At 37.1% G+C, this 26,416-nt stretch overlaps 1 protein-coding gene across 6 annotated transcripts in view; it reads right to left on the minus strand.

The window, feature by feature from the left end:
* UGGT2 (UDP-glucose glycoprotein glucosyltransferase 2) overlaps positions 1 to 26,416 on the minus strand; it is a 156,298-nt gene that overhangs the window by 52,941 nt on the left and 76,941 nt on the right. For all 6 annotated transcript variants that reach the window (XM_055542858.1, XM_055542857.1, XM_055542856.1 and 3 more), the window contains 7 exons: positions 16,774 to 16,938; positions 16,313 to 16,436; positions 16,124 to 16,222; positions 11,848 to 11,942; positions 10,241 to 10,447; positions 7,017 to 7,148; positions 545 to 669 (listed from right to left, as the gene is read on the minus strand). In XM_055542858.1, coding sequence (XP_055398833.1) covers positions 545 to 669; positions 7,017 to 7,148; positions 10,241 to 10,447; positions 11,848 to 11,942; positions 16,124 to 16,222; positions 16,313 to 16,436; positions 16,774 to 16,938 — 947 coding nt within the window. The remainder of the gene's footprint in view (positions 1 to 544; positions 670 to 7,016; positions 7,149 to 10,240; positions 10,448 to 11,847; positions 11,943 to 16,123; positions 16,223 to 16,312; positions 16,437 to 16,773; positions 16,939 to 26,416) is intronic.

Below are 26,416 nucleotides of genomic sequence, written 5' to 3' on the forward strand. Positions count from 1 at the left end.
TAAAGGCAAGTTAACTGTACTTCAGTAATGGAGTATATAAATGAATTGCAATATATTCACAAAATACTAGAAAGAAATTGAAGTGAATAAGTTCATTCTATATACATGAAAATGGGAAAATGGATAAAGTTCCTACAGAGGCAGATTGCAAAAGGAGCCTAAGTATAATAGCAGATCTCTAAAAAAGTCAAGGCTTTAACACAATAAACATTAATAATAGATAATTACATATGAAGCAGAAGTATAAAGGCAAATAGAGGAATCATGCATACAACATTTGAGAAAATGGCTACCTCTTGGGGAGGGGGGAGAATGGGACAGATGGAAAGAAAACAAAAGAGATAGATCCAAGGCAAATAAAATAATAACATCTACAGTTTGGTAGTGGTGAGCAAATGGTATTTTTTATTATTTCTTTATATTCTCTATATGTCTTTTATTGTATCTTTGGTTGGTACCTGAAACAGTTTCTAATCTTAAAAAGAAATCAGGGGCAAAATACCAAACTCCAAAATGAAATGCTCTTATGATTTTAAATACTTACTTCTTTGAGTTGATTTCTGTATTTTTAACAATGTCTTCAATGTTCGCTACAAACTTGGTAAATGTTATCTTTTCCAACAAGTAAAAATCTTCTGCATAGAAGTCTTCACCTAAAGGGCCTAAGAACTTAAAAATAAAAACAATTATATTATTGTGTGTCTTCTGCTGCTGCTAAGTCGCTTCAGTCTTGTCCAACTCTGTGCGACTCCATAGACTGCAGCCCACCAGGCTCCCCCGTCCCTGGGATTCTCCAGGCAAGAACACTGGAGTGGGTTGCCATTTCCTTCTCCAATGCATGAAAGTGAAAAGTGAAAGTGAAGTCACTCAGTCGTGTTCGACTCTTAGCGACCCCATGGACTGCAGCCTACTAGGCTCCTCCGCCCATGGTATTTTCCAGGCAAGAGTACTGGAGTGGGGTGCCATTGCCTTCTCCAAGATCCTAATCTGTGACAGATATTTTCTTATCAAACAGATATTTCTTTAAACAAAAACTGATTAAACAGATAGTGGTTATTTATCCCTTCATTTTACTATATCCACTGGGAAACATGAGAAAAGTATTTCCTCACTTTGAGATTACAAGTTAACATTTGTACAAATACCAAAATCAACATGGCAAAAAAAAAAATCAGCAAATTATTTCTACTTGAAAGTTTTACTTTGAAACATAATGCTTTCAAAAATCTAAGACTTTTCATTTTAAAGTAAATTTTTCAAATAATTATCTATATTCCATAAATCTTTTACTTTCAACATTTACTATTTAATCTCTTAGTTGTAGTCCATATTATACATATATGAATATATAAATAAGCCATAAAAGATCAAAACCAAGAGACAAATCACATAATTTTTTAATAATATCAACCATTCTTTATCTAACTGATGTATAAACTTGCTGGAGCACAGCAAGGTCATGTAGGTTAGTTTTAAATCAGTAACTGCAGAAGTGGGAAGCTGTAAACTTGCCAGACACCTAATTTCTCAGGATGTCTATCCCATCAAAACCACTCCAAATGTGCTACTATTATCATTTTTGGGGGAAGCTAATATGTGCATCATCATCATAATAGTATGACCATAATAAGCCTTGATATAGAAGGTGAGCTCTGGCACAGTCTTATGAACAATTAGACTTAAAGACAATTAGAAAACATGTCAACCAGAATTTTCTTTTTTCCCTTGGCAAAAGACCACAATGAAACAGTTGCAAGTGGACTTCCTTAATTCCCCTTCATATGCTTCTGCAATTAATATTTTATAAAAATTAATAAAGTATAGTTCTTCAATCTTTTCTCATTTGCTCATAACAAAGGTGAAATTAGCTGGAATACTGGCATCCAGCTAAACAAATACCACATTTCACTTTAAACATAAAACCTGGTCTCTTAAATGTACAAAAAATAGGTGTATAATACTAAAAGTACACATATTAACACTTCATTTCCTTAAAATGGCTGTCAATTTTAAGGTTAACTTTCCAAGCACTTTCAATGTTATATTTTTTGGACTATGGTTGGGATAGGCCTGGAAAATAGCTGAATTTTATCTATACCATTTCTAGTGACCAAGTAGTTTTTTGTTAATAACTCAAAAAAAGGAAATAAAATCTCAAATTATTTTCCTTGGGGATTAACAAGATTGGGAATCTGTACTGATTAAATTCACCAGAAAATTGGCACTATTTTACCTATGTAAGTTCAAATAGCTAGCAGAAATTCTATTTTTTCTGTGCTTTAGTTCTTCTACTTAAAGTTGAATATAATGTTTGTGGAATAAAATGTTAGTGTAAAATCACATAAGGGCCAAATTGAGAAATGGAACATTAGATTTGAAAATCATGTAATAGTACAATAAAACCTATCTGGAGCTTAAATCTTTACAACATTTTAGAAATGTGACTTCAGTTAAACAGAATAACTGCTATAACAGAAATGTACTATCTCCTTTGACAGATCATTAACATTTTTGAAAACATTTTTGAAAATCTGTTAAAATGTTCATCCACATACTGAGTAAAAATCTCTCTCTACTTGTTGAAGTTTCATCCATTGGCCCTGACTCTATACTGACTCTCAATGAACATAAAATCTGTGAAAAGTGAAAGTGAGGTCGCTCAGTTGTGTCTGACTCTTTGCGACCCCATGGACTGTAGCCTACCAGGCTTCACCGTCCATGGGATTTTCCAGGCAAGAATACTGGAGTGGGTTGCCACTGCCTTCTCCAAGAGATCTTCCTGACCCAGGGATGGAAACCAGGTCTCCCACATTGCAGGCAAATGCTTTACCCTCTGAGCCACCAAAATCTGTTCAAGTACCCAGTATTTCTCATGATAGCCTTCAGCCATTCTATGTGTTTTTGGTATAAAAGCATATTTAATCCTCTGACAACTTTGTAAAACATACTATTACTTTTTCTATTGTCCTAATGAACAAATTTTATGACAAAGGTCATATAATTAATGGTGTAACTGGAATCTGAATCCAAACTGTCCTGCTAAACAAAAAGGCCATGCTTGTTTCCCTACTCTCTGCTGTGCCATGTCTTTCAGTAATTTGTAAATATGTGGCACAACTGTTGTTCAGTCACTCAGTCATGTCTGACTCTGCAACCTCATGGACTACAGCATGCCAGGCATCCCTGTCCTTCACCATCTCCCAGAGCTTGCTTAAATTTATGTCCACTGAGTTGGTGATGCCATCCAACCATCTCGTCCTCTGCTGTCACCTTATCCTCCTGCTCAGTCTTTCCCAGCATCAGGGTCTTTTCTAATAAGTCAGTTCTTCTCATCAGGCGGCCAAAGTATTGGAGCTTCAACATCAGTCCTTCCAATGAATATTTAGGACTGATTTCCTTTAGGACTGACTAGTTTGATCTCCTTTCAGTCCCAGGACTCTCAAGAATCTCCAACATCACAGTTCAGAAACATCAATTCTTCAGTGCTCAGCCTTCTTTATGGTCCAACTCTCACATCCACACATGACTACTGGAAAAATCACAGCTTTGACTATAAGGACCTTTGTTGGCAAATTTATTTATTTTATTATGTGGTGTAATAAGAATAAGTGTAATTATATTGGGTTAGCTACAAAGTTCATTCAGATTTTTCTATAAGATGTTATCGAGAAAACTAAACAAACTTTTTGGCCAAACCAAGAGCAACAGTATTATTTAGGGTTTTATTTAATATTAAAATAGATTTTAAATTCTTTAGCATGTCAGTAAGAAAGTATGAGATCATCAATATTCCCTAGTTTTGATCATTTATAAACAATTTTAACTTTGAATATGTTATATGTTTCAATTTTAATGTACATTTGGACAGGTTCAAAATGAAGACTGATTCTAAAATGTCAGAATTATTTTGAACATTAAATTATCTGGTTCAGAATTATAGCTACCTGCTACAATTGCTATGATTATTGTGTTTTATAAAAGCATTACTCTTGAGACACAGTGATAAGCTAAATATTACATTATAGTTCAGAAACCACAGTACTTATTTTCAGATATATCACACTTTTCTATTCAAACCACAATCCTACAAATACAAAGATAATCAAAATTATAATTTTTCATTACTCAACATAAAAAGTCAACATATTTGACTTCCTAACTATCTCCAGTTCTGACCTCTTCCCTGAACTTAACTCATGTCCAGTTGCTGACTCAACCAGTCTACTCACAGGTCCAGGACAGAACACTGAGCTCTTACTATGTGCAGAACTAAATTCTGTATCTGATCTTCCTTTTCTTCTGAACAAGCCCACTCCTCCTGCAAGTCTTCCTTACTTTAAAACAATGCAACTTCATTCTGCTGGTCATGCAGTTCTCTCACATCCCACAGCAAATCTGTAAGCAATTCCTGTTCACCCTTCCTTCAAAATACATCTCACGTCTACTTCTCTCTATTTCCACTAGAGCCATTCTGGTCCAGGCCACCATCAGCTCTCACTTGGTCTACTGTAATAGCTCCTAACTGGCTTCCCAACCTCTACAGTCTATTCTCAATGTAACAGCCACTAATGATCCAAATAAAATGTAAGTCAGTTTATGTCAATCCCCTCTCCAGAACAATGAGCTTCTCAACTCATTCAGAGTAAAACCACATCTGATCTGGCCCCCAGCTACTTCTCTCCTGTTCTCCTCATATCTGCTATTCTTAGAACACACAGACATAAGCTCATCTCAGGACTTGGTACTCCCTGTTCCCTCTACCTAGAACATTCTTCCAGATATGCAACACAGTTTGCTCTCTCACATCTTTTGGTTCTCTGTCCAAATAACCCCGTATAAATAAGGATACTATTTGTTTTTGTTCCCTCAGCATCACAATGTAAACTCCACAAAAACATGTTTTTTCACTACTATACTCTTGGATTCCAGAAGAATGTTTGGTTCATGGAAAGATCACAGCTAAATCCTTTTGTCAATTTCAAGGAAAATGAGAAGAAAAGAGTTCTAAAAGAAATAAACTGAACATAACTTAATTTTATCACTAATATTGATAATAATATCATGGCTGAATTATATTAAGCCATGACAAAGAAAACATAGAGTAGCTTTTCCATTATGTATAACCAAAAGGCAAATTAATAGATACAGCAGGCTGTAACTTTTTCCTTTTTATCCCTTAAAATGCCTGACAAAGTCAAAGGTAGCTTTATACTTTATAAAATTGTTCTAAAAAGTTTATTTCTTCCCAAAGCAATTGCTAAAGAAAAAAAAAAGCAACATCATTTTTAGGCTTTCAAATAGCTATCAAAATTCACTAACACTTTACAGTATTGTAATCATAAATGCCAACTGTTGTCACCAATTTTACAGTAGCACTGTACACTGATGCACCTGAGTCTAACTACCTTTAGGAGCTAACACAATTAGCACAAGAACTGTTACACTGAAGAAGAAATACCTAATTTGTGGATGATAGAGTCCCTCATTATTCTCCAATTTCTATTATTTACAGACTCAAATAAGAAAGAATAAAAAAGCATAATTTTAAGGGAATGATGATGTGGGAATGGAGCACAGAGGAACAGAACTCATAAAAATGTAGAAAACTGAGCTTTGATGATGACTTGCTGTTGCTGCTGCTAAGTCGCGCCAGTCGTGTCCGACTCTGTGCGACCCCATAGACGGCAGCCCACCAGGCTTCCCCGTCCCTGGGATTCTCCAAGCAAGAACACTGGAGTGGGTTGCCATTTCCTTCTCCAGTGCAGGAAAGTGAAAAGTCAAAGTGAAGCCGCTAAGTCGTGTCCGACTCTAGTGACCCCATGGACTACAGCCAACCAGGCTCCTCCGTCCATGGGATTTTCCAGGCAAAAGTACTGGAGTGGGGTGCCATTGCCTTCTCCGTTGATGATGACTTAGGGATATACAATTTGATGGTTCAAGCAGAGCTATGTCAAACATAGCTGATTTCTAGTAATACTTTTTTTTTTTTTAAACTTTACATAATTGTATTAGTTTTGCCAAATAGCAAAATGAATCCGCCACAGGTATACATGTGTTCCCCATCCTGAACCCTCCTCCCTCCTCCCTCCCCATTCCATCCCTCTGGGTCGTCCCAGTGCACCAGCCCCAAGCATCCAGTAATACTTAAGCATCAGATTCAATTTTTAAAAACTTAAATCACACCTGTGAAAGAAAACTAGACTATCATACTAAAAATATTAATAAGTAGCTATTGTCCACTAATTTTGTATGTATATATTACAACTCCCTAATCAACTGGAAAAATATTTTTAGTATATTAAGAGAAAAAAGTGTGATTATAATTATGTATTTAAAAAACAGACAAGGCTATGCAGAGTAGAAACAAAGGATTTGAAGGTAAAACCTCGAGGGTGGGATGGTATGGGAGATAGGAGAAAGACTCAAGAGGGAGGGGACATATGTATACCTATGGCTGATTCATGTTGATGTACGGCAGAAACTAATACAATATTGCAAAGCAATTATCCTCCAATTAAAAATAAATAAATTAAAAAAAATCTTTATTAGGATGGTGGGAGTAAGAGTGACTTTCCCCACAGTTTTTAAAAATTATATTAATACATATAACTTTATACCACAACACTTACAAAGGTATTATCAATTGTAGAAAAAAGCTACAAAAAGAAAAAAGATGTTAAAATGTACTTTATACACACATTTACAACAGTGATTCTCAATTACACGTTGTAATATATACTAAACTGCTTGTTCTAATAACTTACCTTATAAAAGCTATCCCCAAAGAACATCCTCAGCCACATCCAATGTTACCACCGATGGGGGTAGGGGTGAAGACACAGGGTGTGTGCCATGAACTAGATTATCTCAGAGGTCAGTTTATTTATGCTGAGACCTGTCTGGCATGAGCATCATCCTCTGTGTGTACTGCATCAGGTGTATTGTAATAGAAAATGTTTGAGACCTTTGTATCACAGTGTCACTGAAAAAAGTAAGTAATCGCTTTTTCTACTTACCCTGCCATTGCTGACAACACCTTTTTCTCCAGGACTCAATTTAAGTACATCTCGGCAGAACAAGTGGTGAGTTCGAAAAATATTCACTCCAATGGTATTATATTTTTTCTCAAAGGCATTTTTATCCATCCCCTAAGGCATAAGTTAAGAATGATAAAACCAACAAGAGAACAGTAAATACACAAAATAATTTTAACATAGCTTACTTTAATAAGTCATTATAAAACTTAAAATTACATTAACTTTTGATTTGTAAAAGTACCATCTTGTTCTGAAATCACATTTTAAAAATAGAATCCTTCTTGGCAAGGCAATGACAATATTTGTAAATCCTGTTATAAGAAGATAGCTTGCTATCATTTGTTGAGAATGTGGGGTGGATTACTGATTAATAAAATGCTAGGGAACATCATTTAAAAAAATTTAACATTAAAAAATAAAATACCATGTTTATTAAATTCTGAACTCAGTACTTCCATTTTGGTGTGCTCAACTAAAAAATACTGGTTAGAATAAAAATACTTGGTCTCATTCCAATCCCACAAAACCAGTTTAGTAATAGTGCATTTAAATTCTGAAATACAAAAGTAATATTATCCATCTCAGTGTGTATCAAACATTAAGTGAAAGTCACTCAGTCATGTCCGACTCTTGCAATCCCACAGACTATACAGTTCATGGAATTGTCCTGACCAGGATGCCAAAGTGGGTAGCCTTTCCCTTCTCCAAGGCATCCTCCGAACCCAGGGATCAAACCCAGGTCTCCCTCATTGCAGGTGGATTCTTTCAAACATTAATATGCATACAAATCACTTGGGTGTCTTGTTAAAATATAGATTGTACTGGAGTAGATCCAGGGTGGGCCTTGCCTTCTGCATTTTTATCATGTTCCTGGAACACCCACAATATCAGAAAAGGTTCCCTGCCTGCCCAAGCCACAGGTGGGTACTGAGCTCTAGAAATCTGGCTAGTATGACTGAGAAATTTTCTGTAATTTTATTTAAATTTAAAACAGCCACATGAAATTGGTGGCTACAGTATCAGACAGTGCAGCCCTAGAACTTCACTTTCAGAATCTCTCAGTCAACTCCTCTGATCACAAGCTGCTAACCCTCCAGCTCATTCACTCCAGTGTCACCAGAACAACCATTAGTCAACCCTTCAGTCCCTTGATCCAACCACTTATTGTCTATTGTGCTTTCCATATCATAATTTTCCTCCTAACCAAGCTCTACCTCAGAGCCCTTTACCATAGCAAAAACAGTGCATACTCAGTTCCCTTGAATGCCTCCTCTCAGTTATAATTACCTGGCAAAACCTCAGCTCTGGTTAAACATAAATCTGTTTACTCTGTGACAGGATCCAAACAGTGTTAGGATGGCTAGAGAAACACGTGCAGCCAATACTGATCTCACTTTCAGTTATGGTCACTAATCTCAAGAGAGCCCTCAGAAATTTTCCTATACCACTGTTGATTCACTTTCTCACTCGCAGAACAATAGGAAAATACTTGACAGTCTCTCTTCTTCCCTCCAACCTCTAAGAGCACCTCAGTTCAGTTCAGTTGCTCAGTCGTGTCTGACTCTTTGCAACCCCATGAACCGCAGCACGCCAGGCCTCCCTGTCCATCACCAACTGCCGGAGCCTACCCAAACTCATGTCAATCAAGTCAGTGATGTCATCCAGCCATCTCATCCTCTGCCGTCCCCTTCTCCTCCTGCCCTCAATCCCTCCCAGCATGAGGGTCTTTTCCAATGAGTCCCTGCTCCCATCCTAATACTTGGCTAATGATCTGACTTTTTTTTTGAAAACAGAATCAATCAGAAGAGAAGTACTCATCTTGCTACCACCAAATAAATCTACCCTGTTCTTAAACCAATACTTACAACTTGTGCATTGGGTCCCAGCACCTCTTTTCTACTCAAGAAACATCCTCTGACTTTGCTCCCTTCTCTCCATATCATCCTTTCTCATATTTGGATGGACTGTTTTCATTAGCATACCAAAAAAGTAAAATCCTTCCCTGACCTCAAGTCCTATTCTAGCTACACAATATTTCTCTGTTCTCCGCATAGGAAAATTCCTTTAGAAAGCTATGAATACTTGCTGTCTCTCTTTTCTGATTTCCCTTCTCTCTTGACTCTGCTGCTGCTGCTGCTAAATCGCTTCAGTCGTGTCTGACTCTGTGCGACCCCATAGACGGTAGCCCACCAGGGATTCTCCAGGCAAGAACACTGGAGTGGGTTGCCATTTCCTTCTCCAATGCATGGAAGTGAAAAGTGAAAGTGAAGTCGCTCAGTCGTCTCCAACTCTTAGCGACCCCATGGACTGCAGCCCACCAGGCTCCTCCGTCCATGGGATTTTCCAGGCAAGAGTACTGGAGTGGGGTGCCATGGCCTTCTCTTGACTCTAGTTCACCTTTATACCTACTACTTCATTGAAACTATTCTTATCAGTCACCAATGACCACCTTAACAAATTAAATGGTCCCTCATGAAGCTTAATTTCAAGACATGTGGCATAGTTGACCATGTCCTCCTGTAAATACTTTCTTCAGATCCACCGTATTCTTGAATCTGGTACATTCCTCTTACAGACTTTCCATGGCTTGATTTCTCATTTCATTCAGAGCTTTGCCCAAACAACAGCTCTTTAGAGATGCCTTCCCTTGACCACTCCAGCTAAAAGAACATCCCTCAAACAGTATACTTTCTTATAATTTTTTTTCTAGCACCATTTACCTTTTCTTTCCCATTACAATGTAAGTCCATAAGAACAGGGATTCTATCTGCTTTGTTCACAAGTATTATCCCCATTGTCTGGGAGTCAATCGATAAATTTTTTGAATAGATTAATGATTCTTTCTTCCAGAGCATCAGCTTTTACCTTAGAATTTTTCCCTGTACTGGATCCCTTCAGTGAAATAACTGAGGATTATTCACATGTTCTTTTAACTCCCAATTCTTCACATAAATACATATCCAAACTAGAAAGCCATTAACTTTAAGATCATTGAGTAGTAGCTGAAATATCTGAAATTTGATATGTTCAGTGCTTCTATGTAAAGCCATATCATTTAATGAGGACATTTCCCACTGTAAAGCTTATGATACCCATTTGATTATACTTATTGATTTTTTGGCAACATATCTCCAAGCACACTGAAATATTTTTGAAATATGCAACAGATATGTATCTATTACTTCAAACAAATAGCTACTAACCTCAGTAAGCAACGTTTTAATTTTATTTCCAGAGTAAATAGCTGCAGCAGTTTTTTCTTCTGCCAGTTTCCTGAGAAAGTTTCTCAAAAAGCTGTTTTTCAGAGTAAGAAAAGCTGCCAGAATTCCTCTAGAAATAGTTGTGTTTTCTTCATCTATTTTTGATGTAGGATTATAAATAACCCCCAACCGACTATGACCACTTGTTTTCTGCAAAACACATTTAAAGGTGATAAAGATCAGTATTTTACATATCCTTTTACAATGGACTTTTGTAAATTTCATAAAATTTTCCAAGACTAAAATCATACAAAGTACACTTGACCCCTGAACAATGCAGGGGTCAGACACACTGACCCCCTGAGCAGTCGAAAATCCACTTATAGTTGGTCTTCCGTATTCAAAGTTCCACATCTGTAGAGTCAGCCAACCACAGATGACATAATACTGTAGTATTTACTACTGAAAAAAATTTGTGCATAAGTGGACCCATGCTGTTCAAACCCTGCAGCTGAAAGAGCAAAAGTATATTCTTTGACTACAGTATAATTAAGTTAGAAATCAATAACCAAAAGAAAACTAGAACATCAGTCCAGTTTTTATGAGATTTGGTTTACAGCCCAGCATCTACAAATGTTTCTTAAATATTACATTTGTGCTTTGTAAGAACATATACTATGCAATGTGTATTTTTCTATCAATATTCATTTGGTAAAGTTTGGGGATTTTATTATTCAAATCATCTGTACATCCCTATTGATTTTCTGTTTACTTGTTTTACTTATTACTGAGACAGATATGTAAAAAACTAGTACAATATGGAGGCTGGCAGACCAAGATCAGTGTGCCAGCATGGGCAGGTGCTGGTGAGGACCCTGTTCTGGTTGCATTTTCTAATTTCTCCTTGGATCCTTACATGACAGAAAGAGAGCAGGCTAGCTCTAGGACCTCGTCTTATAAGAGCACTAATCCCATTTATAAGGACTTCACCCTTATGACCTAATTACCTCCTAAAGGTCCCATCTCCAAATATCAGCATATTGAGGATTAGATTTGAACATAAAATTTTTGAAAGAAAAGAAAAAAGTGTTAGTCCCTCAGTAGTGTCCAACTCTGTGTGATCCCATGGACTGTAGCCTGCCAGGCTCTTTGGTCCATGGAATTCTCTAGGCAAGAATGCTGGAGTGCTTTGCCATTGCCTTCTCCAGGGGGATCTTCCCCACCCAGGGATCAAACCTGAGTCTTCTGCATTGCAAGAAGACTCTTTTACCATCTGAGCCACCAGGGAAGCCCTATAAATTTTTGGGGGGACACAAACATTCAGTACATACATGCTACTAGACATGTACATGTAAGTCCAACAGCAAGTACTAGGAGAGAATATACAAGTCATGAATCACAGAAGACATGCAGGGCTGTCTTTTCTGGGGCAAGGTCACTATCGTACATGCAGAAAGAATCTGAATTCCTGCCTTAGCACCATGTTCTAACCAAGTTAAGGAACTGAAAATGTTAACATGAAGGAAAATAAAGACTTAATGCACGTTTTTCATACTGCTTTCTCAAAATTACAACACATTAATTTTTGTAGAAAGTGTCCAAATACTCACCATGTGATTTAATGCATTAAAAAGCAGTTTTCTCCCAGATGGTTTGTCAAAATCAGCAACAATCCAGAAAGTAACTGAAGAAATTACATCATCATCTGAAAGTTTCAAACAGTATAAACTAATTCTTAAAATCAAAACAAAGACAGGAACATTTCCAGTTAACAAAATACATAAAAATAATAGTTTTTAAAATGAATCATTTTGAAAATAAGAAAATATTGGTAAAAATTAAACACACACAGAGTGAAATACATAGAAAATGTTAAGAGTAATTCATTTATAAACTTTGTATAAATTCAGATACCAAAAAGATAGAATAGTCACCAAGAAACACATCTATGGGATACTTCTGCCAGTAGAGAAAATTGTATTATGCTTATCAAGATTCCACTGTTGGCATGCAAAATTGCCTTCCAGCTACATATGTAAAAAAAAAAGTGATATTTATGCCTTACATAATGTAAAACCACACACAATAAATTATTAGCAGATACTAGAAATGGCAATATTTTATTAGCTTATGATTCATGTATTTCAAAAATTCTGGCTATTGTTAACTTAGTCTAATTCACATCATCTTATGCCAAAAACATCAATACATTTTTTTTCCAGAAACATTTGAAAATCTGGAAGCCACAAGATGAAACAATTTTTAATTCTGCAGTCACAGTTAAATTGGTTTAATTTCATCCAACCTCAGCATATAACATCTGAAATAATACTTGTCTGGCTATCATTGAACCTATACAAAAATTAGTCCCTTAGATCATATGACCCACTTAAAATAACTGTAGAAAGTTTGCTACACCAAAAACTTACACCTGAATAGATGTGAAGTTACAGTTCTATCACTCTTGTTCAATCACTAAGTCGTGTCCGACTCTTTGTAACCCCATGGACTGCAGCAAGCCAGGCTTCCCTGTCCTGCACCATCTCCTGGAGTTTACTCAAACTCATATCCACTGAGTAGGTGATGCTATCATACCATACCCAGTAATATATAATTATGCAAAAGCTGGCTTTGGTTAATGAAACAAATATGCAACAAAATGAAGGACACACTGATTCTCCTTGCAATCCTTGAGAAGCAATTTAATAGTAATGCAGTGGTGGCACATTCTTTTCAAAGAAGAAAGGTAAAGAATTCTCATGCCTTCTTAAATGTCAGCATTTTTACAATTACAAATAGTAAACTGAGAAATACTTCAAAAATGCTAAGCAAGTTTCTCCCAATTTTATATTTGTTTCAGTTCAGTTTAGTTCAGTCACTCAGTCATGTCCGACTCTTTGCAACCCCATGATCGCAACAAGCCAGCCCTCTCTGTCCATCACCAACTCCCGGGTCCACACAAACTCATGTCCATCAAGTTGGTGATGCCATCCAAACATCTCATCCTCTGTCGTCCCCTTCTCCTCCTGCCCCTAATCCCTCCCAGAATCAGGGTCTTTTCAAAAGAGTCAACTCTTTGCATGAGGTGGCCAAAGTATTGAGTTTTAGCTTTAGCATCAGTCCTTCCAATGAACACCCAGGACTGAGCTCCTTCAGAATGGACTGGTTGGATCTCCTTGCAGTCCAAGGGACTCTCAAGTCTTCTCCAACACCACAGTTCAAAAGCATCAATTCTTCAGTGCTCAGCTTTCTTCACAGTCCAACTCTCACATCCATACACATGACCACTGGAAAAACCATAGCTTTGACTAGACGGACCTTTGTTGGCAAAGTAATGTCTCTGCTTTTGAATATGCTATCTAGGTTGGTCATAATTTTCCTTCCAAGGAGTAAGCGTCTTTTAATTTCATGGCTGCAGTCACCATCTGCAGTGATTTTGGGGCCCAAAAAAAATAAAGTCTGACACTGTTTCCCCATCTATTTCCCATGAAGTGATGGGACCAGATGCCATGATCTTCGTTTTCTGAATGTTGAGCTTTAAGCCAACTTTTTCACTCTCCTCTTTCACTTTCATCAAGAGGCTTTTTAGTTCCTCTTCACTTTCTGCCATAAGAGTGGTGTCATCTGCATATCTGAGGTTATTGATATTTCTCCTGGCAATCTTGATTCCAGCTTGTGTTTCTTCCAGCCCAGTGTTTCTAATGATGTACTCTGCATATAAGTTAAATAAGCAGGGTGACAATAAAAGCCTTGACATACTTCTTTTCCTATTTGGAACCCGTCTGTTGTTCCATGTCCAGTTCTAACTGTTGCTTCCTGACCTGCATATAGGTTTCTCAAGAGGCAGATCAGGTGGTCTGGTATTCCCATCTCTTTCAGAATTTTCCACAGTTTGTTGTGATCCACACAGTCTAAGGCTTTGGTATAGTCAATAAAGCAGAAATAGATGTTTTTCTGGAACTCTCTTGCTTTTTCTATGATCCAGCGGATGTTGGCAATTTGATCTCTGGTTCCTCTGCCTTTTCTAAAACCAGCTTGAACATCAGGAAGTTTACGGTTCACGTATTGCTGAAACCTGGGTTAGAGAATTTTGAGCATTACTTTACTAGCGTCTGAGATGAGTGCAATTGTGCGGTAGTTTGAGCATTCTTTGGCATTGCCTTTTCTTGGGATTGGAATGAAAACTGACCTTTTCCAGTCCTGTGGCCACTGCTGAGTTTTCCAAATTTGCTGGCATATAGACTGCAGCACTTTCACAGCATCATCTTTCAGGATTTGAAATAGCTCAACTGGAATTCCATCACCTCCACTAGCTTTGTTCGTAGTGATGTTTTCTAAGGCCCACTTGACTTCACATTCCAGGATGTGTGGCTCTAGGTCAGTGATCACACCATCGTGATTATCTGGTCGTGAAGATCTTTTTTGTACAGTTCTTCTGTGTATTCCTGCCACCTCTTCTTAATATCTTCTGCTTCTGTTAGGTCCATACCATTTCTGTCCTTTATCGAGCCCATCTTTGCATGAAATGTTCCCTTGGGAACTCTAATTTTCTTGAAGAGATCTCTAGTCTTTCCCACTCTGTTGGTTTCCTCTATTTCTTTGCATTGAACGCTGAGGAAGGCTTTCTTATCTCTCCTTGCCATTCTTTGGAACTCTGCATTCAGATGCTTATATGTTTCTTTTTCTCCTTTGCTTTTTGCTTCTCTTCTTTTCATAGCTATTTAAGGCCTCCCCAGACAGCCATTTTGCTTTTTTGCATTTTTTTTCTTGGGGATGGTCTTGATCCCATAAAAATAAAGAAATAAGGTGTTTCTCAGTTAATTATTCTTTTAAATTGAAAGAGATTTAATCTAAGGGCATTAATTATAGGCTAACTTACTCTATTCTGATGCCCCAAAGCAATTTTTGAAATACAATCCAGAACCTGATAAATATACTTCTATTTTTTTATTCCCTGTTTCTCTACTTTTCCCTTCACTTGACACATTCAGGACCTTAGCCTGCCATACAATGGAACTGAATTATATTTTATTATTTGTTGAATTTCTTGTAGACAGACCACTTTATGAACATAAAATCACAGATCTGTTAGAAAGTAACTCAAAGGTGATCTGGTCCTAATTTGGATTCACCCCATAGCATTCTCAAAAACTAGCTGTCTGCTTAAATCTCTCTCATATATAAAAATTACCCCTTATTTCACAGTAATTTCATCTTTAGATCACTCATTGTCAGAAAGTTACCACTTTATATAACAACATAAAAATCAGCTTTCTTTTATGTTTCATGCATGGGTTCTCTGTGTTCTCTCCAGAACAAAGTGGGTCAAACAAAACAAAGTGAAACTCAAACCAACCAAACTCCATTATCTGAAGAATTCATGGTATCTCACAAGTCTGCAGTCATATTGCAGTTTTCCTATCTAGGCTAAATCGTTATTTCCAAAGATGTTCCTGTCTTGGTCCCCCTTCCTTTGGATATGACCGCTATCCTAAGCAAAACATTCAGACACTGTTTAACCAGAATGCAGAACTAGTCTCCTCTCATCTGGGGATTACACTTTTATTCATGCCTTATAAGATTATCAGGTTACTTAATCTTGGAAGTGTTTTACCACCTTCCTAAAAAGGAGAATAACAGAATAGCTAGCTTTAAAAAAAAGGCAAAGAAATAAGATTAACCCCCTGCATATATGATTAGCTAGGATAGGCGGCATCATTTTTCTCAGCAAAATCCTTTTATCCTAACAATTTACAAATTCTCAAATTGAAAACCAGGCCTCTAATCAAATATCAACATACAAAAATGTGTTATGCAAACATTTAATAAAATTATTAACTTTTACCATTTAGGAATAAATTCAGGAAAATAAAATATGCTTATTACCTCCTTCAGTTACATACTGCATGTTCTCTGCAATTACAGCACTCTTATCTTGTGTATCCAGGAACAAGAAAGTAGAGAAATCTTCAACATCAGCAGTTACTAAAAATTTTAATGTTAAATGTTAAATAATGAATTAATAAAATATTCACAACTCAATAAACATTTGTAGAAAAGGAAGGATTATTTTACCTGATGTAGATATCAAATTAAGGTACTGCCATTTATTGTGCAAAATCAAAGGATTTATACGGGGCACAACATTATTTTTACCCATTAGGAAGTCAACTGCATTTATTCGATCATTTAAGGTACCCTAAAATAACAAAATATTATTTAGGCAATATAGGCAATTTATATGCATATGTTTTAATATGATGCAGAGAATACATTTAAAGATTGCTTAATCTAAAATAAGTCAATTTAAGATTCTTATAATAAATTTTCCTGTAAAACTTTGGAGTTTATTTCCAATTAAGCAATTTTTAGATGTAATTATGCACAGATAAATTTAATTACTACTTTAAAAAGCACTACTAAATGATTAGAATGGAAACTTTTATGCAATTGACTTTAGCTATTAAGATAGTTCTAATACAGAAATAATTTATAAATATCATTCATCAGACATTTTCTCATACATGCTTACCTACCATAAAAACTTCCTTTTGTAAATATGCAGTTGTATCCATCATTCTGTGAAGAACAGCCATTTCTAGTTCCTTAAAATTCAGCTCTTCACGGTCAAAAGATTCACCATTATAAAGAGCTTGAGGCAAAGGACCCAAGCCAGTCATCTTATAAAAGTTTGTTCCTGCCTATTCAATTAAAAAAATACCAGAGAGTTAAACAGAATATGTCTGTTTGAAAAAGAAATACATAAAGGGACTGCAACATTTTTGTATGTCATAGAAAAATGTCAGTTTTGCTAATTTTATCTGTTCTTTGCAACACCACTTAAAGGAAGGTAATTTACCTACAGAGAACAAGTCAGAAAACTTTTTTTAAAAGGGCCAGACACATATTTTAGGTTTTGTGAGCCATCTGGTCTGTAACACAACTACTCAATAGTGATGTTACAGTGCAAACTAATGTTACAGTGTTGTGTGTTACAGTGACACACAACAAATGAATGAATGAACCTGGCTGTCTCCAACAACCTGTGTTTATAAAAACAGGTGGAAAAACAGGTGGTGGAAAGCCTGGATTTGGCTTGGGGCCTGTAGTTTTCTGGCCTTTGATAAAAGGGTATGACTTTACTTTAAAAAAATACATCTACCTACATAAGAGGTTAATTTATCTCTATGTTCATTTGTTTAATAAACATTCATTGAATTCATGTGTTTGGATAGACTCTGTGAGTACAAAGCTAAAATATCTGCCTGAATATATACACATATATACAAGCAAAACTGAGGCCATATACCAGGTTTTATGGGAGCCCAGAAAAGAAGTGACAAAGTTTGAGTGTGGAGAGAAGGGATCATAGAAACCCTCTTCAGGGAATAACAGCAAAATCTTAAAGGACAAGTAAAAATTTGCTTGTCCTTTAAAAGTGGAGAAAGACATTCCAAGCAAAAACAGACAGCACTGCAAGGAATAGAAGGGAAAAGAGAATATGGTATATTCAGGTAATGGCAAACAGTTTCCTGTGTTTACAGTGGAAGGAGTTATTAATATGTAGGAAGAAGATATTAGGCCAGAGGGGTGGAGGGGCTAGATCATGAAGGTCTTCAGCATCTGGATTTTATCTTGTATGATACAGTATCACTAATAATTCATTCACTACTCAACACTATGTATCAATAAAATTGTCATGATAGCCAACATATTAATAATTACTCTCTGAAGCTAAGTACTATTATTATATTCACTTTATAGATGATGAAACATACAGAGTCACTTCCAATGTCATATAACTACTACATTTTGGAAACAGAATTTGTACTTACAAGTGTGTGACAAATAGTCTGAACTTGTAACCACTGAACTAGATTATCTGTGAGCTATATTACATATATATATAACTGTATATATATGCCGGGAGAAGTATCAGTAACCTCAGATATGCAGATGACACCACACTTATGGCAGAAAGCAAAGAAGAAGAGCCTCTTGATGAAAGTGAAAGAAGAGAGTGAGAAAGTTGGCTTAAAGCTCAACATTCAGAAAACTAAGATCATGGAATCTGGTCCCATCACTTCATGGCAAATAGATGGGGAAATAGTGACAGACTTTATTTTTTTGGGCTCCAAAATCACTACAGATGGTGACTGCAGCCATGAAATTAAAAGATGCTTGCTCCTTGGAAGAAAAGTTATGACCAACCTAGACAGCATATTATTGGAGAAGGAAATGGCAACCCACTCCAGTGTTCTTGCCTGGAGAATCCCAGGGACGGGGGAGCCTGGTGGGCTGCAGTCTATGGGGTCGCACAGAGTCAGACACGACTGAAGCGACTTAGCAGCAGCAGCAGCAGACAGCATATTAAAAATCAGAGACATTACTTTGCCAACAAAGGACCATCTAGTCAAAGTTATGGTTTTTCCAATAGTCATGTATGTGAGAGCTGGACTGTGACAAATGCTGAGCTGTGGTGTTGGAGAAGACTCGAGAGACCCTTGGACTACAAGGAGCTCCAACAGAGAAATATCAATAACCTCAGATATGCAGATACCACCACCCTTATGGCAGAAAGTGAAGAACTAAAGAGCCTCTTGACGAAAGTGAAAGAGGAGAGTGAAAAAGTTGGCTTAAAGCTCAACATTCAGAAAACGAAGATCATGGCATCCGGTCCCATCACTTCATGGGAAATAGATGGGGAAACAGTGAAAACAGTGGCTGACTTTCTTTTTCTGGGCTCCAAAATCACCACAGATGCTGACTGCAGCCATGAAATTAAAAGATGCTTACTCCCTGGAAGGAAAGTTATGACCAAGTTAGACAGCATATTAAAAAGCAGAGACATTACTTTGTCAACAAAGGTCCATGTGGTCAAGACTATGGTTTTCCCAGTGGTCATATATGGATGTGAGAGTTGGACTATAAAGAAAGCTGAGCGCCGAAGAATTGATGCTTTTGAACTGTGGTGTTGGAGAAGACTCTTGAGAGTCCCTTGGACTGCAAGCAGATCCAACCAGTCCATCCTAAAGGAGATCAGTCCTGGGTGTTCATTGGAAGGACTGATGTTGAGGCTGAAACTCCAATACTTTGGCCACCTGATGTGAAGAGCTGACTCATTGGAAAAGACCCTGATGCTGGGAAAGATTGAGGGCAGGAGGAGAAGGGGACAACAGAGGATGAGATGGTTGGATGGCATCATCAACTCAATGGACATGTGTTTGAGTCGACTCCAGGAGTTGGTGATGGACAGGGAGGTATGGCGTGCTGCAGTTCATGGGGTCGCAAAGAGTCAGACATGATGAGCGACTGAACTGAACTGAAGGAGATATGTATATTCACAATTATATCTTCTTGGACTGATCCATTGATCATTATATGATATCCTCCTTTGTCCCTTATTTCAGCCTTTGTTTTAAACTCTATTTCATCTGACGTAACTGGTCCCCGGATTTCTTCTGATCGCCACTGCATGAAATACCTATTTAATTCCCTCACTTCAGTCTGTGTGTATCTTCAGATCTGAAGTTAAGTCTCTTGGAGGCAGCTTATACACAAGTCTTGCTTGTTTATCCATCTGGTTACTGTCCTTTGATTGAAGCATTTAGTCCATTTACATTTAAGTAATTATTGGTGGGTATGTACATATTGCCATTTTGTTAATTGTTTTAATGATTTTCTACACTATTAGTTCTGAGAAGTAACTTTTTTGATGTCAACAGTGGTAACTTAAACACTGTATAAAACGTGTCATTCAAAGGTATAAATTTCCCTTTTTTTTTTTTTTTTTAAACTTTACATAACTGTATTAGTTTTGCCAAATATCAAAATGAATCCGCCACAGGTATACATGTGTTCCCCATCCTGAACCCTCCTCCCTCCTCCCTCCCCATTCCATCCCTCTGGGTCGTCCCAGTGCACCAGCCCCAAGCATCCAGTATCGTGCATCGAACCTGGACTGGCAACTCATTTCATACATGATATTTTACATGTTTCAATGCCATTCTCCCAAATCTTCCCACCCTCTCCCTCTCCCACAGAGTCCATAAGACTGTTCTATACATCAGTGTCTCTTTTGCTGTCTCGTACACAGGGTTATTGTTACCATCTTTCTAAATTCCATATATATGTGTTAGTATACTGTATTGGTGTTTTTCTTTCTGGCTTACTTCACTCTGTATAATAGGCTCCAGTTTCATCCACCTCATTAGAACTGATTCAAATGTATTCTTTTTAATGGCTGAATAATACTCCATTGTGTATATGTACCACAGCTTTCTTATCCATTCATCTGCTGATGGACATCTAGGTTGCTTCCATGTCCTGGCTATTATAAACAGTGCTGCGATGAACATTGGGGTACTCGTGTCTCTTTCCCTTCTGGTTTTCTCAGTGTGTATGCCCAGCAGTGGGATTGCTGGATCATAAGGCATGTCTATTTCCAGTTTTTTAAGGAATCTCCACACTGTTCTCCATAGTGGCTGTACAAGTTTGCATTCCCACCAACAGTGCAAGAGGGTTCCCTTTTCTCCACACCCTCTCCAGCATTTATTACTTGTAGACTTTTGGATCGCAGCCATTCTGACTGGTGTGAAATGGTACCTCATAGTGGTTTTGATTTGCATTTCTCTGATAATGAGTGATGTTGAGCATCTTTTCATGTGTTTGTTAGCCATCTGTATGTCTTCTTTGGAGAAATGTCTATTTAGTTCTTTGGCCCATTTTTTGATTGGGTCATTGATTTTTCTGGAGTTGAGCTGTAGGAGTTGCTTGTATATTCTCGAGATTAGTTGTTTGTCAGTTGCTTCATTTGCTATTATTTTCTCCCATTCTGAAGGCTGTCTTTTCACCTTGCTAATAGTTTCCTTTGATGTGCAGAAGCTTTTAAGGTTAATTAGGTCCCATTTGTTTATTTTTGCTTTGATTTCCAATATTCTGGGAGGTGGGTCATAGAGGATCCTGCTGTGATGTATGTCAGAGAGTGTTTTGCCTATGTTCTCCTCTAGGAGTTTTATAGTTTCTGGTCTTACGTTTAGATCTTTAATCCATTTTGAGTTTATTTTTGTGTATGGTGTTAGAAAGTGTTCTAGTTTCATTCTTTTACAAGTGGTTGACCAGAGTTCCCAGCACCACTTGTTAAAGAGATTGTCTTTAATCCATTGTATATTCTTGCCTCCTTTGTCAAAGATAAGGTGTCCATATGTGCGTGGATTTATCTCTGGGCTTTCTATTTTGTTCCATTGATCTATATTTCTGTCTTTGTGCCAGTACCATACTGTCTTGATAACTGTGGCTTTGTAGTAGAGCCTGAAGTCAGGTAGGTTGATTCCTCCAGTTCCATTCTTCTTTCTCAAGATCGCTTTGGCTATTTGAGGTTTTTTGTTTTTCCATACAAATTGTGAAATTATTTGTTCTAGCTCTGTGAAGAATGCTGTTGGTAGCTTGATAGGGATTGCATTGAATCTCTAGATTGCTTTGGGTAGTATACTCATTTTCACTATATTGATTCTTCCAATCCATGAACATGGTATATTTCTCCATCTGTTAGTGTCCTCTTTGATTTCTTTCACCAGTGTTTTATAGTTTTCTATATATAGGTCTTTAGATTCTTTAGGTAGATATATTCCTAAGTATTTTATTCTTTCTGTTGCAATGGTGAATGGAATTGTTTCCTTAATTTCTCTTTCTGTTTTCTCATTATTAGTGTATAGGAATGCAAGGGATTTCTGGGTGTTGATTTTATATCCTGCAACTTTACTATAGTCATTGATTAGTTCTAGTAATTTTCTGGTGGAGTCTTTAGGGTTTTCTATGTAGAGGATCATGTCATCTGCAAACAGTGAGAGCTTGACTTTTTCTTTTCCAATTTGGATTCCTTTTATTTCTTTTTCTGTTCTGATTGCTGTGGCCAAAACTTCCAAAACTATGTTGAATAGTAATGGTGAAAGTGGGCACCCTTGTCTTGTTCCTGACTTTAGAGGAAATGCTTTCAATTTTTCACCATTGAGGATAATGTTTGCTGTGGGTTTGTCATATATAGCTTTGATTATGTTGAGGTATGTTCCTTCTATTCCTGCTTTCTGGAGAGTTTTTATCATAAATGCATGTTGAATTTTGTCAAAGGCTTTCTCTGCATCTATTGAGATAATCATATGGTTTTTATTTTTCAATTTGTTAATGTGGTGTATTACATTGATTGATTTGCGGATATTGAAGAATCCTTGCATCCCTGGGATAAAGCCCACTTGGTCATGGTGTATGATCTTTTTAATATGTTGTTGGATTCTGATTGCTAGAATTTTGTTAAGGATTTTTGCATCTATGTTCATCAGTGATATTGGCCTGTAGTTTTCTTTTTTTGTGGGATCTTTGTCAGGTTTTGGTATTAGGGTGATGGTGGCCTCATAGAATGAGTTTGGAAGTTTACCATCCTCTGCAATTTTCTGGAAGAGTTTGAGCAGGATAGGTGTTAGCTCTTCTCTAAATTTTTGGTAGAATTCAGCTGTGAAGCCGTCTGGACCTGGGCTTTTGTTTGCTGGAAGATTTTTGATTACAGTTTCAATTTCCGTGCTTGCGATGGGTCTGTTAAGATTGTCTATTTCTTCCTGATCGAGTTTTGGAAAGTTGTACTTTTCTAAGAATTTGTCCATTTCTTCCTCGTTGTCCATTTTATTGGCATATAGTTGTTGATAGTAGTCTCTTATGATCCTTTGTATTTCTGTGTTGTCTGTTGTGATCTCTCCATTTTCATTTCTAATTTTATTGATTTGATTTTTCTCCCTTTGTTTCTTGATGAGTCTGGCTAATGGTTTGTCAATTTTATTTATCCTTTCAAAGAACCAGCTTTTGGTTTTGTTGATTTTTGCTATGGTCTCTTTTGTTTCTTTTGCATTTATTTCTGCTCTAATTTTTAAGATTTCTTTCCTTCTACTAACCCTGGGGTTCTTCATTTCTTCCTTTTCTAGTTGCTTTAGGTGTAGAGTTAGGTTATTTATTTGACTTTTTTCTTGTTTCTTGAGGTGTGCCTGTATTGCTATGAACTTTCCCCTTAGGACTGCTTTTACCGTGTCCCACAGATTTTGGGTTGTTGTGTTTTCATTTTCATTCGTTTCTATGCAAATTTTGATTTCTTTTTTGATTTCTTCTGTGATTTGTTGGTTATTCAGCAGCGTGTTGTTCAGCCTCCATATGTTGGATTTTTTAATAGTTTTTCTCCTGTAATTGAGATCTAATCTTACTGCATTGTGGTCAGAAAAGATGCTTGGAATGATTTCTATTTGTTTGAATTTACCAAGGCTAGCTTTATGGCCCAGGATGTGATCTATCCTGGAGAAGGTTCCATGTGCGCTTGAGAAGAAGGTGAAATTCATTGTTTTGGGATGAAATGTCCTATAGATATCAATTAGGTCTAACTGGTCTATTGTATCGTTTAAAGTTTGTGTTTCCTTGTTGATTTTCTGTTTAGTTGATCTATCCATAGGTGTGAGTGGGGTATTAAAGTCTCCCACTATTATTGTGTTGTTGTTAATTTCTTCTTTCATACTTGTTAGCATTTGTCTTACATACTGCGGTGCTCCCGTGTTGGGTGCATATATATTTATAATTGTTATATCTTCTTCTTGGATTGATCCTTTGATCATTATGTAGTGACCATCTTTGTCTCTTTTCACAGTCTTTGTTTTAAAGTCTATTTTATCTGATATGAGTATTGCTACTCCTGCTTTCTTTTGGTCCCTATTTGCATGGTAAATCTTTTTCCAGCCCTTCACTTTCAGTCTGTATGTGTCCCCTGTTTTGAGGTGGGTCTCTTGTAGACAACATATGCAGGGGTCTTGTTTTTGTATCCATTCAGCCAGTCTTTGTCTTTTGGTTGGGGCATTCAACCCATTTACGTTTAAGGTAATTACTGATAAGTATGACCCCGTTGCCATTTACTTTATTGTTTTGGGTTCGAATTTATACACAATTTTTGTGTTTCCTGTCTAGAGAATATCCTTTAGTATTTGTTGGAGAGCTGGTTTGGTGGTGCAGAATTCTCTCAGCTTTTGCTTGTCTGAAAAGCTTTTGATTTCTCCTTCATACTTGAATGAGATCCTTGCTGGGTACAATAATCTGGGCTGTAGGTTATTTTCTTTCATCATTTTAAGTATGTCTTGCCATTCCCTCCTGGCTTGAAGAGTTTCTATTGAAAGATCAGCTGTTATCCTTATGGGAATTCCCTTGTGTGTTATTTGTTGTTTTTCCCTTGCTGCTTTTAATATTTGTTCTTTGTGTTTGATCTTTGTTAATTTGATTACTATGTGTCTTGGGGTGTTTCGCCTTGGGTTTATCCTGTTTGGGACTCTCTGGGTTTCTTGGACTTGGGTGATTATTTCCTTCCCCATTTTAGGGAAGTTTTCAACTATTATCTCCTCAAGTATTTTCTCATGGTCTTTCTTTCTGTCTTCTTCTTCTGGGACCCCTATGATTCGAATGTTGTAGCGTTTAATATTGTCCTGGAGGTCTCTGAGATTGTCCTCATTTCTTTTAATTCGTTTTTCTTTTATCCTCTCTGATTCATTTATTTCTACCATTCTATCTTCTAATTCACTAATCCTATCTTCTGCCTCTGTTATTCTACTATTTGTTGCCTCCAGAGTGTTTTTAATTTCACTTATTGCATTATTCATTATATATTGACTCTTTTTTATTTCTTCTAAGTCCTTGTTAAACCTTTCTTGCATCTTCTCAATCCTTGCCTCCAGGCTATTTATCTGTGATTCCATTTTAATTTCAAGATTTTGGATCAATTTCACTATCATTATTCGGAATTCTTTATCAGGTAGATTCCCTATCTCTTCCTCTTTGGTTTGGTTTGGTGGGCATTTATCCTGTTCCTTTATCTGCTGGGTATTCCTCTGTCTCTTCATCTTGTTTAAATTGCTGAGTTTGGGGTGTCCTTTCTGTATTCTGGCAGTTTGTGGAGTTCTCTTTATTGTGGCGTTTCCTCGCTGTGTGTGGGTTTGTACAGGTGGCTTGTCAAGGTTTCCTGATTAGGGAAGCTTGTGTCGATGTTCTGGTGGATGGAGTTGTATTTCTTCTCTCTGGAGTGTAATGAAATGTCCAGTAATGAGTTATGAGATGTCTATGGTTTTGGGGTGACTTTGGGCAGCCTGTATCTTGAAGCTCAGGGCTGTGTTCCTTTGTTGCTGGAGAATTTGCTTGTTATGTCTTTCCCTGGAACTTGTTGGCCCTTGTGTGGTGCTTGGTTTCAGTGTCGGTATGGAGGCATTTGATGAGCTCCTGTCAATTAATGTTCCTTGGAGTCAGGAGTTCCCTGGAGTCAGGGTTTGGACTTAAGCCTCCTACTTCCAGTTATCGGTCTTAATTTTACAGTAGTTTCAAAACTTCTCCTTCTATACAGCACCACTGATAAAACATCTACGTTAAAGATGAAAAGTTTCTCTACTGTGAGGGTCACTCAGAGAGGTTCACAGCGTTACATGGAGAAGAGAAGAGGGAGGAGGGAGTTAGAGGTGACCCAAATGAGATGAGGTGGAATCAATAGTGGAGAGAGTGGGCTAGCCAGTAGTCACTTCCTTATGTGCACTCCACAACTGGACCGCTCAGAGATGTTCACGGAGTTATACAGGGAAGAGAAGAAGGAGGCAGGAGACAGAGGTGGCCAGAAGGATAAAAGGGGGAAATGAAAAGGAGGGAGACAGATCCAGCCAGTAATCAGTTCCTTAAGTGTTCTCCACCGTCTGGAACACACAGAAATTCACAGAGTTGGGTAGAGTAGAGAGGGGTTAGGGAGGAGATACAGGTGACCTGGTGGAGAAAATGGAGAGTCCAAAGGGAGAGAGAGCAGTCAAGCCAGTAATCTCGTACACTAGTGAAAAATGGGTCCTGAAGATTGGGTTCTTAAAGGTACAAAATTGGTAACAAATACATAAAAACAAAAATTAGAAATCTAGAGTAGAGTTTGGAATTTCAAAAATGCGATGTTAATGAAAAGAAGAAGGAAAAGAAAGAGAGAAAAAACGAACAAAGAAAAACAAACAAGGTCGTGAAAATTATAAAGAAACTACAGGTACAAAATTGATAACTAATACCAAAAAGCAAAAATTAAAAATCTAGAGTAGAGTTTGGAGTTTCAAAAATACAACGTTTAAAAAAAAAAAAAAAAAAAAGAAG

This window comes from Bubalus kerabau, chromosome 12 (genome assembly GCF_029407905.1).
Source record: "Bubalus kerabau isolate K-KA32 ecotype Philippines breed swamp buffalo chromosome 12, PCC_UOA_SB_1v2, whole genome shotgun sequence".
Classification (NCBI taxonomy): domain Eukaryota; kingdom Metazoa; phylum Chordata; class Mammalia; order Artiodactyla; family Bovidae; genus Bubalus; species Bubalus kerabau.